This window comes from Mastomys coucha, chromosome X (assembly GCF_008632895.1).
Source record: "Mastomys coucha isolate ucsf_1 chromosome X, UCSF_Mcou_1, whole genome shotgun sequence".
NCBI lineage: Eukaryota > Metazoa > Chordata > Mammalia > Rodentia > Muridae > Mastomys > Mastomys coucha.
Genome location: NC_045030.1, coordinates 118,471,821 through 118,490,900, shown reverse-complemented (window position 1 = coordinate 118,490,900; position 19,080 = coordinate 118,471,821). Strand labels below are relative to the sequence as shown.

Here is a 19,080-nt window from a genome sequence, read left to right as displayed (position 1 = left end):
TAAAGAATATTTTCTTAGTTATCACTTTATTTTTTAAAATCTGAAGCAAGCAGTTAAAATTTGTAATGCTTTATGAGAGATGAAAACAAAAGTTCGCAAAACAAACACAAACAATTTACTCTGAAGTGAAACATGCATTTTAGTGAAGCTTTGTTTGTTTCTACTGTACCTTTCTTTAGTCCAGGAATGAAAGCTAAAAAGAGATTTGCATAAAGTTAAACAATATATATTTACTCTTCTTCCAAATATACTATATAAGTTACATAGTAAATTATATTAAATTGCATTTTATTCTTGACCCCATTTCACAGAGTGTGTTAACTTAAACAAGATTGAACTTAAGTTTGTCTTCTGTAATTTGTGATATTGTAATTTAACCAAGCTTATGTAATATGTTTCACTTTCAGCAAGTAGTGATTGCTCGTTTAGATAATGCCTGTGTGCCTTTAGCTAATTACTTATCAATTAGGAGCTCTGTGTTATACAAGAAATCAGTATATGTTTAGCTTTATTGAGTGTGAAAAGAAAATATTGTACACCAATAAAATGCCACTAGCATTTATATACCCTCCTACTGAAAACACAGAATGCAAGAAAACTGCATTTTACCTAGAGTTCTCTTGTCTCCAAATTATGGTGATAAAAATTAAGATGACTGCTATATCTGTATACACTTGCTTAAAAATGTATTTCAGTGAAATTATTCTTATTATTGTTTTAAGATTAATTTCCTATAAATTCACATACATATTATTTCTCACAAGTAAAAGAGGAAAATTCATGTGCATTAATAGCAATCGTATTCTAGATAAACATAGGAATCAATTCTTTAATTAATTTTCATTCAAAAATATTATGACATCATGGTCAAGAATAAGAAGTGAAGACTATTTAAACAGAATTGTTTATACTAATAAAGTATTAAGTTTATCAATATATATGAATGACTATCTAATTTCTTCTTTATAAAATTTTAAAATCCATAGTAAAATGTATTTGTTGATGACTTCTGTGTTTTAGTATATATTTTACAGTGTTTATGGTTGGATAAAAGTTTAAAAGACAAGTAAATTGAAATTGCATAAAACCTACTTCAATTAAATTTGAGATAATTTGAAATGATACATGACATACTACAAAATGATCAGTAGGTCAAAAACAAATAAAAATGTAACTGCAAGTGTGGCAAATTGAAAGTAATATTCTTATAGAATTACACAAATTAATTAAAGAAAAGTGTTTGCTATTTTTCAGTGTCATTGATATGTTACAGCAAATTCCCTTTCCAACACAAGGTGTTCTATTGAGAAATAAGGCAATTTAATGGTAGCACATTAAAGAAAAAAAGAAAAATAACAATTCTTTCAAAAGATATATGGAATAAGATTTATCTTTCAAACAGTATTCTGAAACTCTACACATTTGATTTATCCAATTCTATGGAAATATTCACATGTAAACCCATACATACTTCTCAAACATTACTAAAATAAAAAAATCAAGATCTGTGCTTTTTCAATATTATTTTCATATATCTTACAAAAAGAAAGAAACATTGGAAATAAACTAGTTGTTTGCATGTGTAAGATGTAATTACAGGGTAGCACAGTCATCAGGGAACTAGTTTGGTAATCAAAAAGGTCAAAAAGAAAGTGATTGGGCCTGGGCATGCTTCTAGTGCTCTGAATGTTTTTCTAAATGAAAGAAGTTGAATAGGTAGCAAAACAACTAAGCAGAAACCAAGTCCATTTTAAAAATGCTTCACTAACCTAAAAATTAAAATTTGATTTATAAATGAGTAATGTCAAACTGATCAATTTTCTTTAAAATTTAAAGAAATAAACATATTGCATATAAAGTTTCCCTTACACACACTGAAGAAACAATAGAAACCTGTTCAAAAGTAGAAATATTTTTAAAACATACAGCAATATATTTAAGACTCTAATAACACAATAGTGCATTTATAATGTAAGTGTATTTGTTGATGACTGTTGAATGCTAAGGGAGTGAGGAAGGGAATCTTTTTTTTTATTGGAGGTTTTATTTATTTATATTTCAAATGTAATCCCCTTTCATAAATTACACTCAACCCCCAGAAACCCCCTATCCCATTCCCCCTCCTCCTGCTTCTATGAGGGTGTGCCCTCATCCACCCACCTACCCACTCCTGTCTCCCTGCCCTCACATTCCTCTACACTGGGGCAGGAATCTTGACATTGTCAACAAGATCACTCAAGTCACTCTAAAGATCTATATTGTTTTATAAGATTCAACCTGATTTTTCCCACATTCAATAAAAGAAAAATGTAAAGTGATTAACAGAGATCACTGCAGATTTAACAATTTGGATGTAAATAGTTATCAGTGTATCAATTTATACTTTCCAATTACTTCGAAAGTAATCACATGTGGTTTGCTCTCGAATGTAAAAGCTTTAGCCCTGATGCAAAAAAGTACTAAGGAGAGCAGTTTTAAAATAAATATCATTGCATTTGTTAGGAAATAACTTACAAATTTAAACTATATCTAAAATAAAATAATTGGCTTGTTTGAAAATACAGTCAATAGAAGCATAATATTTTAAACAAATATTATCATGTATAATATATGCTCTCTTAAAGTAATTACATTGAAATTTCTAGAATAATTTCCAATAGAGAGAAAAACTGAAACAATAACTATACAAGTGAGGTTAAACCTAAGGTATAGCCTCAAGTTTTATGAGTTAACAATTAATAACAAGCTGTTTATTGATTTTATTATGCTAAGACTCTCAACATTTAATACAGAAGGTCATGGAATATAGAAGAAGAAAACTGAAAAAAATAAAGTAAAATTTGTAGACCTGAAGGCTAGAATGCTAAATTAATAAACTAATGTTTACCTTTCTTAGATGTTAGTTTTAAAACATTGTAAAAATTTCCTAAGACTTAATTCATCCTGATGTATAGCACAAGTCACCAGTGTATCTTCCTTATTCATTTCATGACTAGTAAGTTGTATAGTTACTGTAATCTTCTTGAGTATATGGACTTCAAAACAAGAAATAATGGAGCTAAAGTCAAATTTTCTCTTCAAATTTTGTTAAAGGTTAAGACTACAAACACAAATACTGTAAGAAGATCATCATATAATGATCATCTAACCTATACTGAAAAAGGGCTGAAAACATGAGTTTAATTATTGTATAAACTATAAATTCTAAAGTATTCTCTTCTGCCATAACTGTTAGAAGGGTACCTTTTAAAGAAGCCATAATTTGATGCCTGTAAAAAGATAAAATCAGTGTATTCCTTTGATTATGAAAATACCAAAACCTTTTAATTTTCTTCAATACGTATCCATTATCTATGTCAATAAAATTGTGGTTGACCATACTCAAGATATAACATACATTCAAATTCTCCTCTTCCTTATAGACCATCAGTTAAACCAATACCATTTATTGATGATGTCGTCTTTGTTTCACGTTATGTTTCTGGCTTCTTTGTCCAAGACAAAGTGTCCATAGGTATATGAGTTTATTTCTGGTTCTTTAATTATAAACCATTGATCTACCTGTCTGTTGCTGTTCCACTACCATGTAGTTGTTATTACTATTGCTTTGTAGTACAGCTTGAAGTTAGGGATTATGATTTGTTTTATTGTTTTGTTTTATTGTTGAGAATTGTTTTGGCTATCTTGGGTTTTTTGTTATTCCAAATGAATCTGCAGATTGCTCTTTCTACCTCTATGGAGAACTGAGTGGGAGTTTTGATGGGAGATTGCATTGAATCTGTAGATTGCTTTTTGTAAAATGGCCATTTTCACTATGTTAATCCTACCAATCCATGAGCTTGGGAAATCTTTCCATCTTTTGAGTTCTTCTTCAATTTATTTTTTCAGGCATTTGAAGCTCTTGTCCTACACATCTTTCATTTCCTTAGTAAAAGATCCACCAAGATATTTTATACTACTTGTGGCTATTTTGAAGGTTGTTGTTTCCTTATTTTCTTTCTCAGTCTATTTATCATTTGTGTAACGTAAGGCTGTTTATTTGTTTGAGTTAATTTTATACCCTGCTACTTTATGAAAATAGATCCAAATTTATCACCCTGCACAAAGCTGAAGTCCAAACGGACCAAGAACCTCAGGATAAAACCAGATACACTGTAATAGGAGAAAAAATGAGAAAGAGCCTTGAACTCATTGGCACAGGGGGAAATTTCCTAAACAAAACACCAATGGATCAGGATCTAAGAGAAAAAATAAATAAATGGGTCCTCATGAAACTGAAAAGGTTTTGTAAGGCAAAGGACATATTCAATAGGAAAAAAATCATCAACCTACAGATTGGGAAAAATATTCACTAACCCTATATCCAACAAAGGGCTAATTTCCAAAATATATAATGAACTTAAGAAGTTAAACTCCAAAAAAATCAAATAACTCAATTAAAATATAGGGTACAGAGCTAAGAAGAGAATTCATAGCAGAAGAATCTCAAATGGCTGAGAGACACTTAAAGATATGTTCAAAGTCCTTAGTCATCAAAGAAAGTCAAATCTAAAGGACTCTGGGATTCTACCTGATACCAATCAAAATGGCTAAGATCAAAAACTCAAGCACCAGTACATGCTGGCGAGGATGTGGAGAAAGAATAACACTCCTAATTGATGGTGGGATTGCAAACTAGTACAGCCACTCTGGAAATCAATCTGGAGATTCCTCAAGAAATGGGGAATAGGTCTATCGCAAGACCCAGTTATACCACTCTTGGGCATATATCCAAAAGATGCCCCACCACAGCACAAGCACACATGCTCTACAATGTTCACAGCAGCCTTATTTGTAATAGCCAGAAGCTGGAAGATTGGATACAGAAAATGTGGTTTACACAATGGTATACTACTCGTCTATTAGAAATGAGGCTATCAAGAAGTTTGCAGGCAAATGGATAGAACTAGAAAATATCATCCTGAATGAGATAACCCAAAAGGAAATACATGATATGTACTCACTTATTAGTGGATATTAGCAAGAAAGTACATAATACCTAGGATACAACCCACAGATCATAAGTATAACAAATAGATAGGCTCAAGTGAGGATGTTTCAATTTCATTTAGAAGGGGGAAAGAAAATAATCAGGGGAGACAGAGGGAAGGAGGGACCTGGTTGGGAGAAACCATATTTAGAAATAGCCTGTAAATTTTTCCAAGTATTTTAACTTAAAGAACTTTTACTAATATAAATGGCAAAAAGTTTCTTTAAAGCAATGTTCTATTAATTTATTGTTAAATTTTCCTACAGAATAAGAAATATATTAAGGTTGACTTATTGAAAATTTTTAGTGTCTTAATATATCAGTTTAAATGAATGCATTTGAGTAATAATAAAATGATAGGGCACATCTAAACTATGATCTGTTTTATATTAGGGATTTTTTTTTTGTTTTTTGTTTGTTTGTTTTTTACCAATTTAAGATAACATATGTTTTCCCCAAAGCATTATAAGGACTTATTTTATTACCAATATAATGAGAATTAAAATTATTCAAATCTTCATGTGCTTCATATACAACAGTTGTGTGTACAATTTTAGTTTAATATAAATTAATTTAAAATGTATTATTAATGGCAGTTTCTATGTGTAATTGATGTTCATGGAATTCTTTAACTTTACATTTTATTTGTTTGTTTATTTATTTATTTATTTACTTTTGATACAGGGTTTCTCTGTACAGCCTTGACTGTCCTGGAACTCACTCTGTAGACCAGGCTGGCTTGAAACTCAGAAATCTGCCTGCCTCTGCTTCCCAAGTGCTGGGATTAAAGGCGTGCGCCACCACTGCCCAGCAACTTTACATTTTAAATATCAGTAGATAAACCTAACATATGGGAAAGTGGCTATAGATTTTAGAAATAAACAAGAAGAGACTTCTTCCATGTGGTGAGACATGTTGGATATATACTGCAGGGAACTGATCTTAGACAATATGTTGATAAATATTTTATGTCAGCAAAGAACAAAGCATAAAAGACAGTGCCACAAATATGAAGCAGAAATGAAAAGTAGAAGCTAGCTATTTCAAACTGAACTAAATAAAAGTTTATATGAGCAGGAAGAATATGGTCAAAGAAGGACTTATTTTATCAGCCTGACAGATTAACTGAGTGCACAAGACATGTTAAAAGGTTCTTTGAATAAACCAAATGCTTTTTGCCAAAGAAATCATCTACACTTCATGATTAAAAGACAGAGATTCAAGGTAATGGCTCTTTGGATGCTCAAAATATAAATATTATATTTTTAGGTACTTATAAAAGGAAAGCATGTCACTTAGAGATAAAATATTGCCTGAGATCTACTTTTTCCATAACTGGGAAGACTATATAAATCTTTCATAAACTATAAATTTATTTCTGCATTTGTTTGAACCCCAAAGTATTAATCTCTAACTTTCTTGGCTTCTTCAGACATAAAACGTTAACATTACTTCTAGCCAGAATGTGATATTTATGTAGAAATGAATTTATATCTGCAGTATAATATTGCTAAAACCTTACCAGAAATTTATACAAGAAATATAGTCATGAATAACTGGTACACTTATTTAAACATATGCCAGTCATATCCTGTCCTCTATTACCTATTGGTTGCAGACAAAACATTGTGATACCATGTGTTTCCTATCCCTTAGCAGCATTCCTTTCTTACTGTTTGAATCTCTCCTCTTCATCATTAAGAGAAACATATTAATGTCCCTTTATTTTGTAAGGTTATATCTTATTGAAAGAATGACAAAGTGCTGGGCGGTGGTGGTGGCACACACCTTTAATCCCAAGACTTTGGAGGCAGAGGCTGGCGGATTTCTGAGTTCAATGCCAGCCTGGTATACAGAGTGAGTTCCAGGATAGCCAGGGCTAAACAGAGAAATCCTGTCTCGAAAAAAAGAAGAAAAGAAAAAGAAAGAAAGAAAGAAAGAAAGAAAGAAAGAAAGAAAGAAAGAGTGTTCTAAACAAATGTACTTTAGTTTTAGTTGAAATAACTTAAAATTCTACATGGACTTTTGTCAACAAAAATAAAACCAAAATTATAAAATTAGGTTAAATATTAAATAAACTTGATGGGAGTTGGTTACAACATAATGAATTATTCAATCTTTATCCTGTAATCTGAATTCTGATCAGGATAGTCAAACATTAGTAGTGATTACAAATACTCAGATTCTAAATAATGATTCTAATGGTTGAAATAAACTCTATCAAAAATGCCTATATGAAATATATCTTTCTGGGAGGTGGGAGATCAGGTCAGGTGATAACACTTGAAATGTAAATAAATTAAAATAAATAAAAAAGAAATATATCTTCCTCACTAGACTGAATGTTATTACCCTGCATGAACTTAGTAGTTTGTCATGCAATTTGAAATTAAATACCCATCAATTTTCTCATTGCTTTATTGTATTTCCATTAAATATTCATGGTTTACTATGGTCAATTGACTAATATCTAAAACAAAAAAAAAAAGATGTGTATCATTTCACTAAATACAATATTTATATGAATGATAATGAAATCTAAGATTTTACAGCAAATGTGTTCATTTATAAAAGTGATAAAAATGAACCCCTCAGTCATGGACATATAAAATTACCAGACTCTAATTTGTTCAGAAAATACATGGAATTTGGGTGAATACATCAGGAAGAAAAAGTGTAATCTATGATTATTCGTATAATCTAAATTAAGAATTTAGTTAATGTAAAAATATACAGAATACAGAACAAATTTAAAAACGAGGGATGCAGACATGGCTCATTGGATAAGAGCAATTGTGGTTGTTTCACAGAATTCAGATTTCATTCCCAGAACCCACATGGTGGCTTATAAGTGTTCTTAACTCCAATTCCAGGACATTGATAACATTCCTCTAATCAATACAAGTACTACATTTGTAGTCAGTGCTCTTATATATGGAGGCAAAACAGCCGTGCATATAAAGTAAAAATAAATCTTTAAATATTAACTCAATGTTATTAATTTAAAAAACTCTAAGTTTGTGAGAATTTCTAACAATAAATGCCTGTAAGAACAATCCTTTATACAGAAAAAATTGTTTTCAGCCTATGTATTTGAATGTAATAATTTTACACAAAATTTCACCTGACCAAAAATATTTTATGACTTACAAAGGCATAGAAAATAAATCATTTCAGTAAAAGCAATTATCTAAAAAAGTTAATGGCATAACTAAGACAATTTAACAATATTGCTATTTGCAGTACCATAAAAAGTAAAAAATAGTTTTTAATTCTTTTGACTACATATTGTGGAGAAATCCTGTCCAAGAAAAATCTCTACATTGAGGGGAAGCTAAGTTAGACACAGGATATTCAAAAAGACGTGAAATATTCTATCCTTCAAAGAATTTCATTCTCTCATGATATTCAGAAGAAAGATGAATCATTCTGTCTTGAAACAAAGCTCCTTAAGTTCTAGAAGTAAAGAAAGCTTCAGAAAGTTCTGCAGCTGAACAGATTCACTATATCCCCTCCCCATCTCCAAGTGAATATAGTCAGTAAGAAATAATCAAACAAGCTTAACTGGAAAAAGAAAAAAGAAAAACAAAGACCAGCTGTGGCTAGAAAGGAAAGAATCCAACCTGTAGATTTTGGAGGTGTCTTTTCAGGTCCTATAAGTAAAACCCAGCCTAAACTCTTATACAAAATCCCAATATAACCCCTTGGGTCAATGAGTTGGAATTTGGTGTTATCTTTACTTTTATCTGTTTTTTTTTTGCTAGATCCTTGCTCACATCTCCTCTAGAATGGTGTCATAAAACAATAAACAACTGGGTTAAATTCAATTGACTTGAATTTTAAGTTTGACTAGTAATTACTAAAGACAGAGGTTTCAAAATCTGCCATAAATTACTTCGAATATGACTTCCACTGTCCTAATGTATTCTGTGAGGTATAGAAACATTGTACTTTGAATATTTAATGTGGAAAATGTTCATATTATCTTTTCACAAATCAAGATCAATTAGTATCAAATTCAGACTCATGGCCATAATTTTCACAATATTTCTATAACGCATGTCCTTAATGAAGTCTTTGTTAGTTTATCAACAATACAAGGTACTTTAACAGACAACATCCGGCTGCCTTTTGAAAAGTCAATTGACTTACATTATTAATGAATAATTCCAAATTAATATTTAATACTGCAAAGTTAGAGCATTACCGGTTACATTATAAGTTAGGTTTAGGACAGGAATCTTGTGTACCTCAAGAACTGTTTTAACTATTGACATATCCATAAAAATGACAACTTAATTATGGCTCCATATAGACTATTTGCTAAACATGTCAGTGAACTTGTAAGACACAAGTAAAAACAAACATAGAAGAGTAAAAAAATACCCAAATATTTCAAATGTCATATTTTACATTGTGTTTATAATAGGGTTTATAAAATATACAGTGTTTATGTTTGACTTGCTTTTGGATAAATTCAATAGAACATTATATTATCTTATAAACAGTGATATTATTTCACTGTTTATAGAATCAAGGGATGAATATCTATTATTTCACAGACAACCAAAATGTTTTTCATTGTCTTTCAGTAAGTTTTAGACCCAAAGTGAATAACATTAGCTGAAATGCACAAACAAAGGGAAGAGTGAACCTGTAGAGGCCATATCCAGAAGTTAGGCAAAGCCCTCTGTTGAGGGGTGGGGCCACCTACCCTTCTTAAAATTTTAACCCAGAATTGGTACCGTTTAAAGGAAATACAGGGGTAAAGAGTGGAGCAGAGACTGAAGGAAAGGCCATCCATTCAAAGACTGCCCCACCTGGGGATCCATCAGTTAGGCAGCCACCAAACACAGACTCTATTGCTGATGCCAAGAAGTGCTTGCTGACAGGAGCCTGATATAGCTGTCCCCTGAAGAGGCTATTTTAGAGCCTGAGCAATAGAGATGTGGATGCTTGTAGCCAGTCATTGGACTGAGCATGAGGACCCCAGTGTTGGAGTTAGGGGAAGTACTGCAGGAGCTGAACGGGTTTGCAACCCCATAGGAAGAACAACAATATCAACCAACCAGACCCCCAGAGCTCCCAGGGACTGAAACACTAACCAAAAGAGTATACATGGAGGGACCTGTGGCTCCAGTGGCATATGTAGGAAAGGACGGCCTTATCTGTCATGAATGTGAGGGAGGCCCTTGGCTCTGTGAAGGCTTGATGCCCCAGCATCAAGTGAGGAGTGAGGAGGGAGTGGGTGAGTGGATAGGGGAACACCCTCATAGGAGTGGGGGGGATGGAATAAGGGATTTGTGGAGTGGAAACTGGAAGGGCAATAACATTTGAAATTTAAATAAATGAAATAATCAATAAAAACTTAAAAAAACTCAGAAAATGTGTGATTTGTCATTGTCATATATACAAATGTATTAGTATCTCGGTTCAAATGATTTGAATCGGACAAGCGATCATATTATATTTATTTTATTTTATTTATAAATTTACTAAGATGGGGTCTGTCTATATCACTACATTAGTTTAAAATATACTATCTACTATAGGCTTCCCTTAAACTATTGATCTTCTGCATCATTATCTCAAGTGCTAGGATTACAAATATACATAATCATATCCATCTCTAGTCTTCTTTCTTTTGATTTATTTTCTGCTTTTGAGTCTATACACGGTTATATATGATCAGAAAGCATTAATCCTAGATATAATTAGAAACTAATATTTATATTTCTATGTATCTATACATATATAAATATATATACTTTTTCTCTTTATCATATATACATCTACAATCTATCTATATCTACTAACCTTGGAGTATATAGCATTAATATGAGAAATTTTATCATATGTACAAAGAGTTCTGGTAATTTGGCTTTCATTTTGATTTTATCAATTATATCAGATTAAATACATTATATAATTAAAATTTGTTAGCTACTTGAATAATTATTAATCATCTACTCTACATTTGGAACATTTACAATTAGTGGATTTGGCATTGGAATACTTTGATAGCTCATCATCTAGTGTTTATCCTTAGTCTTTTGTATTGTGGTAAGAAGAACTCTCAGAATAATCTTAATTTACATTTCTTTGAAATCAAAGGAAGTTAAACGCTTTTAAGTGTTTCTCATCCATTTATATTTCAGTGTTTCAGAGCTCTACATTCAATACCATGCCATGCTCTTTGCATATTCTAGATATTAGCAATCTGGTTTAGTTGCTAACTATTTTTCTCATTCTGTATGCTGTTTATTGGTTCAAACAATGATCTAGTTTTCTGTACCAAAGATTTTTTTTTTAGATTCATTGGGTTGTTTTGTAGACCATATGTTCTGTAGTTTCTTTCTTGGGCAGAAACTTAAACCCAAATGTATCCCTGAGTATAGAACACTACAGATAATATGGAAAACTAAAGGCATGAGATAAGTCCCAAGAGGACTGATCCCTGGTAAAAGAAGAGCACAAGATTGGAGGAGGAGAAGAAGGAAGAACTCAGATAAGTCAGTCCAGAGACTATTTGCTCAAGTACTGTTGGTATTGCTGTCTTCAGTAAATAGTCAAAGGCTATAGAGAAAACTATAGGAAATTAAATATTGTTCATTCATGAAGTAAGCACAGAGTCTTGTGTCAATATCAATTATTCCTCTCTTTTTCAGATACATATGTTGCTCACAGCTGCTATGACCATAGCAAGGTTCCATTTGTTAATTGTTGTTGATAATGTTAGGGTCCTTTTAAGGACATTCTTTACTGCACTTATGGGTACAAATTCATTTTCTGCTTTCTCCTCTACCATGTTCAGACATTCAGATTTAATATGAATTTTGAATTGAACTTTGTATACAGTAATATTTAAAGAACAAAGTTTATTTTCTACTTGTATGCATCCAAAATTACCAGTAAAATTTGTTGAAGATATAGGTAGTGTATATTGCCATTTTCTTATTCAAATAAGTGATCTGTACGAAGATGGGCTAAATTGTGGTCCTCAGTTCTATTCCATTGATCAATGGGTTTCCTTTATTGCAGAACCTTGTTTTATGATGATAAATGATTGTGTTAATGTGTGGAAATAGCAACACTTACTTATTGCTGTTTGGAAAGTAACACTGACCAGCCACTATGAAAATCAGAATGAAGGTTACTTGAAAAGCTAGAAATAAATCTAATAGTTAATCCAATTGTACCCTCTTGGACATATACCTTTAGAACTCTGTATCATGCTATAGAGATAGCTTTTAATTCATGTTCATTGATGTTTTATTCATAATATCCAGGAAATAAAAAACATTCTGAATGACCATCAATAGATCATAAATCTTTGATTCATTTAAATGTTAACGTATTATTCAGATATTTTTATAAAGTAACAGGAGGCAAGTTTTTCAGTATAGAATTTTAAATAATTCATAACATCAATTTTGTTGTATATTTCATGTATTTTAAATTCATAAAATCTTTCATTTATTAAAAGAGATTTTAGAGAAATCACCTTATAGCATCATATTTTGATATTGGGATTTTTGAGAAATCAAAGTAAAAACTCATACCTAAGAAAGAAATGTAATCAGTCAAACACAGAGCTTTTTCCTTTCTGAGTTTACAGCTCCATCCATTTCCTATGAGTTTTATTATTTCATTCTTAATATTTTGGTACATTTCTGTCCATAATATTCTATAATTTATAGATACATGGTAAGACTCCACCTCAGAAAGAAAAAGAAAAATTATCTTCTTTGTGGTTGTTTAATTTTGAAACCTCAGATATGTGTGTTCCATATGGATTTAAAAATAATAATAATTAAAAGTAGAGCCCAGGAAATTAGTAAGTTGTTATAGGAGGGAATTTCACAAGTAGGAGATAGAATGCTTTGGTATAATGTTTCAAGAGTAATAATGGAACAGGAAAGTTTAAATAGGGTTAAGAATTGGAAAAGCCCAGATAGGAGTAAGATGTGGCAACAAATAACAAGGACACATGCTCCACTATGTTCATAGCAGCGTTATGTATAATTGCCAGAAGCTGGAAACATCCCAGATGTCCCTCAACAAAGGAATGGATACAGAAAATGCCATGCATACATTTACACTTTGAGTACTAATCAGCTATTAAAAATAAATAATGAATTCATGAAATTCTTAGACAAATGGATAGAATTAGAAAGTATCATCCCGAGCAAAGTAACCCAATCACAAAAGAACACACATGGTATACACTGTCTGATAAGTGGATATTAGGAAAAAAAGCTCAGGATAACCAGGATATAATTCACAGACCACATGAAGGTCAAAAAGAAGGAAGATCATACTGTGGATTCTTCAGTCCTTCTTAGAGGAGGAACAAAATACTCAAGGGAGGCAATACAGACACAAAGTATGGAGCAGAGACTGAAGGAAAGGCCATCCAGAGACTGCCCCACCTGGGGATTTATCCATAAACTGCCTGTAAACCCAGACAATATTGCAGATGCCAACAAGTGCTTGCTGACTGGAGCCTGATATAGCTGTCTCCTAAGATGCTTTGCCAGAGCATGACATATACAGAGGCAGATACTGCCAATCATTGGAATGAGCACAGGGTCCCCAAAACAGGAGTTAGGGAAAGGACTTGGAGAACTGAAGGGGTTTGCAAGCCATAGGAAGAACAATATCAACCAACCAGAAACCCCAGACTTCCCAAGGACTAAACTATCAACCAAAGAGTACATGTGGAGAGACCCATGGCTCCAGCTGCATATGTAGCAGAGGATGGCCTTGTAAGACATCAAAGGGAGGAGAGGCCCTTGGTCCTGGGAAGGTTCCATGCCCCAATGTAGGGGAATGCCAGGACAGAGAAGCTGGAGTGTATGGGTTGGTTAGCAGGGTGAGGGGAGATGGAATAGGGGGTTTTTGGAGAGGAAACCAGGAAAGGGGATAACATTTGAAATGTAAATAAATAAAATATCCAAAAATAAAATAAAGTAAAAATCATAGTGTCAGAAATTGATCTTATTTGGGATCAAATTTCCTCTGTGGGAGAAAATAAAAGTAATCTTAATATTACACAGATGTAAGCCATGCAAGCTACAATAATGGCTGGCTTTTAAAAACATTCTCATTGCTTCAATAGAGGCCAGAACAACATGTAACCAAACATATTCAAATTGTATTTGAGATTCACTCCAAAGAATGATATTCATATTTGAGCCACTATTAGTCTAAGAATCTGTGATGAGACAGATCATATACTATAGTGTAGAATCTGCTACTATAATTCTGCTAAATATCCATAATATTAAACTGTGGATATAGTTTATACTCATAGAATGATTATAAATGACTTGTTTTTATACCTACAGATTAATATATCACTCAGTTATTACCTGAGAATCTTCTATTTGTAGTAGATAGTGATTAACATGCAGACCTATAAAGGGCTGAAGATCAGAGAAAAGGAGACTAGATTTCTCAGACCTAGATGGGGCACCTATATAATATCCCTCTTTCCAAGCATCATGGATTGTATAGATTAGGGAAAGAAATACTGTACCAGCCAGTGGTAGTGGTTGAATATAAGAAAACAGTATTCTCAGGACATAAGTTGGAATTTTGCACATACAATGTGCACACACAGAGCTTGTAATAGCATGCACACACCAAGTGAAAGCTCAAGCCAGATGGTGGTAGTTTTAATCAGCTATTAAAAACAATGAATTTATAAAATTCTTAGGGAAATGGATGGATCTGAAGAATATCATCCTGAGTGAGGTAACCTAATCACAAAAGAACACACATGGTATGCACTCACTGATAAGTGGATATTAACCCAGATGGTCAGAATACACAAAGTACAATACACAAACCACAAGAAACTCAAGAAGAAGGAAGACCAAAGTGTCTTTGCTATTTTGGTTGTTGAAAATATACATAACATTAAATTCATTGAATCAAAATATATGTTTATTCTACAAATGAAAATTTGATAATATATATTGAGTTTAGTTCTATTAATAATTGCATGTATTTCATTTCATTTAATTCTTCATTTGCTATGATTAAAAGATTCTGCTGATGCCATATACTATTCAAGTAATAGAAAGCAAACAAAATTTTTGAGATGGTTAAGTCACCAAAACTCATTTTGTATCTGTAAATATAGTGCTGACTCATAATGAACATTTTCTTAATTTGAGATCTTCTACAGATATAGCAAAATATGTAAAATATTTCATAGTAATAAATTAGAAATTCTTGATATATATCTGTGCCATCAAATCATTGCATTGAATAAAGCTTATTATTTTCTCATCAACTAAAACCTAGTGAGTATATGATCTTCGTAAGTACAAACTCAAAGTTGGAAACTGTCTTTTCAAAAGGATGCTGATTTATAATATGCCTCCTTATTTGAACTGCAAATATGGAGTTTGGTCCTCAAATAAACTTAAGTGAGTGTTCTCAGACATTAATATTATTTGAACTCATTAATGAAATATTTAATTTTATTACAATCTTAGGTAATTCATACAGCAAATATATGAAAATAACTGCTTCAAACTGGTAAGATTGAACTTTTCAGTAAAAATTTTAAGGGACAAAATCCAATAAAGTCATGCCATAGTATTATATTTTTCTTTTTTTTTCTTAGTTATTTTTCTTTGAATTTTAGTTTAGTTCTCTTTATATTCTAGACATTCATCCTCAGTCAAATGTATATAGCTGGTGAATATTTCCCTCCTTTATGAATTGTTTCAGCATAATCTTTTATTTCAAAGGAACTCTAAAGGGTTTTGGCACAACTAAATTATTAAGGTTATTTCCATAAAGTGATATTTCATACATGAGCAAGAAAACAATTAAGGTAACAAAAAATAATAACTCGAGAAAAATTAAATGAGTAGGGAAAATGAAAAGCTCAAATATAATTTTAAAACTTTTCAGTGTTAGAGATGTTTAATAAACAAAGTATTTGTAGATCAATTATTCCTTATTTTTATTAAATGGAGGAAAAATGTTGAAGCTTGATTAAAGGCAATGCTAGCTATAGAGAAAGAACTAGTATAATGGAAAATGGAAAATTTGTACAAGAAATCATAGATTCATCTCTTTTGAAAATAATTAAGGCTAAAACTTGAACCACTGTCACACATGATTAAAATTCAGTTTCACAATATAGAGATTATATTATAATTATAGTTTTATTCCTAACCTTTGACTCCATAACAATACTAAAATAGTAAAACCTTCTTTTGCCTCATTGACATTTTGAATTTAACCATAGGGTTATATATTTTCATTATAGAACATTTTGTTAAATTCAAGCAAGTTTTTAATTCTTGTTACTTAATAGCACTTATGTTTTTAATATTTTATATTTTTAAGTATGTTTACTTTTAGAAAGTCATCCCTTCAAGACAACAAAAAATCAGAATTAATGAAAGAACACTAAAAAGTAAATTTTTCTCCTTTTTGTTACCCTGTAATTTTATTAAATTAATTTTACACATTCAAGGTATTAATTGTGATGGTTGTATGAAATAAGTGTAGATAAACGATTACAATATGTAAGACATTTAAAAATATCCCCCCTATCAAATAGTTATCATTTTTGTGGTTAGAGTCTATAAAATCATTTATTTTAGGAAAATTCAAGCACAATATGACAATATTGTTATGTAACAAAAGCCATTAAAATGGCTCTGGATAATGTACTCACTGATAATTGGATATGAGGCACAGAGCTTGGAATACCCAAGATACCCACATGAAACTCAAGAGGAAGAAGATCAAAGAGTGGATGCTTTAGTCTTACTTAAAAGGGGGAACAAAATAATCAAGGAAAGTAGAAGGTGGGAGGGACTAGGGAGAAAGGAAGGAGGCAGAGGGGCAAAAGAGGGGAAGAATCAGGTATGGGAGGAGATGGAGGAGATGTACAGAGGGTCAGGAAATTGAACAGAGGTGAGTAACAATAGGCAATGGAGAACTGGAGGTGGCAACAACAAAGTTCCAGATGCCAGGAAAGCAAGAGCCCACCCCCCAGGACCCCACGGGGATAACATTAGCTGAAATACTCCACAAAGCAGCAGGCGTGGGGCATGTTGAGACTATATCCAGAGGTAAGGCATGGCCTACTGGTTATGGGATGTGGCCACCCACCCATCTCCAAAATTTTAACCTAGAATTGCTCCTGTCTAAAGGAAATACGGGGACAAAGAGTGGAGCAGAGAATGAAGGAAAGGCTATCTAAAGACAGGACCCTGATACAGCTGTCTCCTCAGAGGCTTTGCCACATCCTGACCAATACAGATGAGAATGCTTGCAGCCAACCATAGGACTGACCACAGGGATCTCAATGAAGTAGTTAGGGGAAGGACTGAAGAAGCTGAAGGGGCCTTATCTGGCATCAGTGGGAGAGGAGGCCTGATGCCCCAATGTAGAGGAATGCTAGGGTGATGAGGCAGGAATGAGTCAGTGGGTAGGAGAGCAACCTCCTAGAAGGAGGGTAAGCAGAGATGGGATAGGGGATTTCAGAGGGCAAAACAGGAAAAGGGATATCATTTGAAATATAAATAAATAATACATTCAATTAAAACAACACAAAACAACAAAAACAAACAAAATAATTTTTGCTTTGTTACTACATACTCTGCAAATAATAAGGTTCATTTAGTTTTTTCTGGTTCATATTTCTAATTATAGCATTTAGATGGCTAAGAGAGGATGGGTTTGAGGGCAGACTGGGCTACATTATCAGACTTTGTCTCAAAAACAAGACACAAATCCCAAACTAAACCAAGAAAAACCTAAACCACTTCAAGAGAAATACATTCAGTCTATACTATTTGTAGTATTTCTTCAAATTTCTCATCAACAATGTACTCATTAATGTTATTTTTAAAATTTTTTTCATATAGTATTATTTTTTTGTTTATTTTTGAGATTGTAACTTAATTATAACAATCCTCAACTTTCCCATACCTTCCCTCTTGTCTCTTTCAAATTTACCACCTCTTCCTTCATTAATTGTTATTGCAAGATATTTTATCAATATTCCTTCCCATCTTGCAGTCTATCCTAGATCCTCCTCCCACCTCTCTACCCTGCCAATTTCATGTCTTATTATCTCAAAAACAGCAAAGAAAAAACAAGAGCAAAAGTTCAGGCTTTCTCTTTGTGTGTGGGCTCTAGCTTTGAAAACTTTTATGTAAGTTTTGGTTGGAATAAAGTTCAAGAAGTAAGGAAGGAGATACAGGTTGTGAAGGAGGCACCAGAATGAAGGCTTATAAAAAATACTGGACATGAAAGGAGTGTGAACAAGAATGCTAGGCATGGAAAGATTTAACTAGTTAATGGACAAAAAGGATGAGAGAAAGGTAGAGAGGTAAGGGTGGTTAACATAAATTAATGAGGAATGAAAAACTTCCATGCAAAATATCCTACTTTAGAGGCTAGTTAATCGTACAGACATACACACACACACACACACACAGAGAGACATACACAGCCTATCACCTTGATCAACATGCTACAGTGAAATAGAACATAAACTAAAGCAGATAAATATATAAAACATCCAGTTTAACTGAAAAGGAATTTGTTTAAAGTTGCAGAAGAGATAACAAGGCAGGTGTTGAGAAAGCATGTGTTATTGTTAAAGAGAGGTCATGTGCACACACACACACACACACACACACACACACACACACTCAGACACCAAGGGCAAGACTCCATATATGGAAACAATAACATTTTGCAAAAAGCAAAATCATTTCATAAGAGGGAGGATCAGCTGAGAATTTTACTTCAAGTGTTCCTTTATTTGTTTTTTTTTAATTTATTTTTATTAGATATTTTCTTTATTTACACTTCAAATGATATCCCCTTTCCTGGTTTTCCTGCTGGGGAAAAAAAAACCCTGTTTCCTCCCCCATCCCTTTGCTCTCACCAACCCACCCTCTCCTGCTTCCTGACACTGGCATTCCCCTACACTGGGTCATAGAACCTTCACAGGGCCAAGGGCCTCTCCTCCAATTGATGACTGACTAGGCCATCCTCTGATA

General features: G+C 32.5%; 1 protein-coding gene across 3 annotated transcripts in view; it reads right to left on the bottom strand.

Annotated features, from left to right (window-relative positions):
- The window catches only part of Pcdh11x (protocadherin 11 X-linked), a 518,505-nt gene that overhangs the window by 84,622 nt on the left and 414,803 nt on the right, over window positions 1-19,080 (bottom strand). For 2 of the 3 annotated variants that reach the window (XM_031367349.1, XM_031367367.1), the window contains one exon: window positions 170-193. The exons of the other annotated variant lie outside the window; for it this stretch is intronic. In XM_031367349.1, coding sequence (XP_031223209.1) covers window positions 170-193 — 24 coding nt within the window. The remainder of the gene's footprint in view (window positions 1-169; window positions 194-19,080) is intronic. 3 annotated transcript variants of the gene reach the window in all.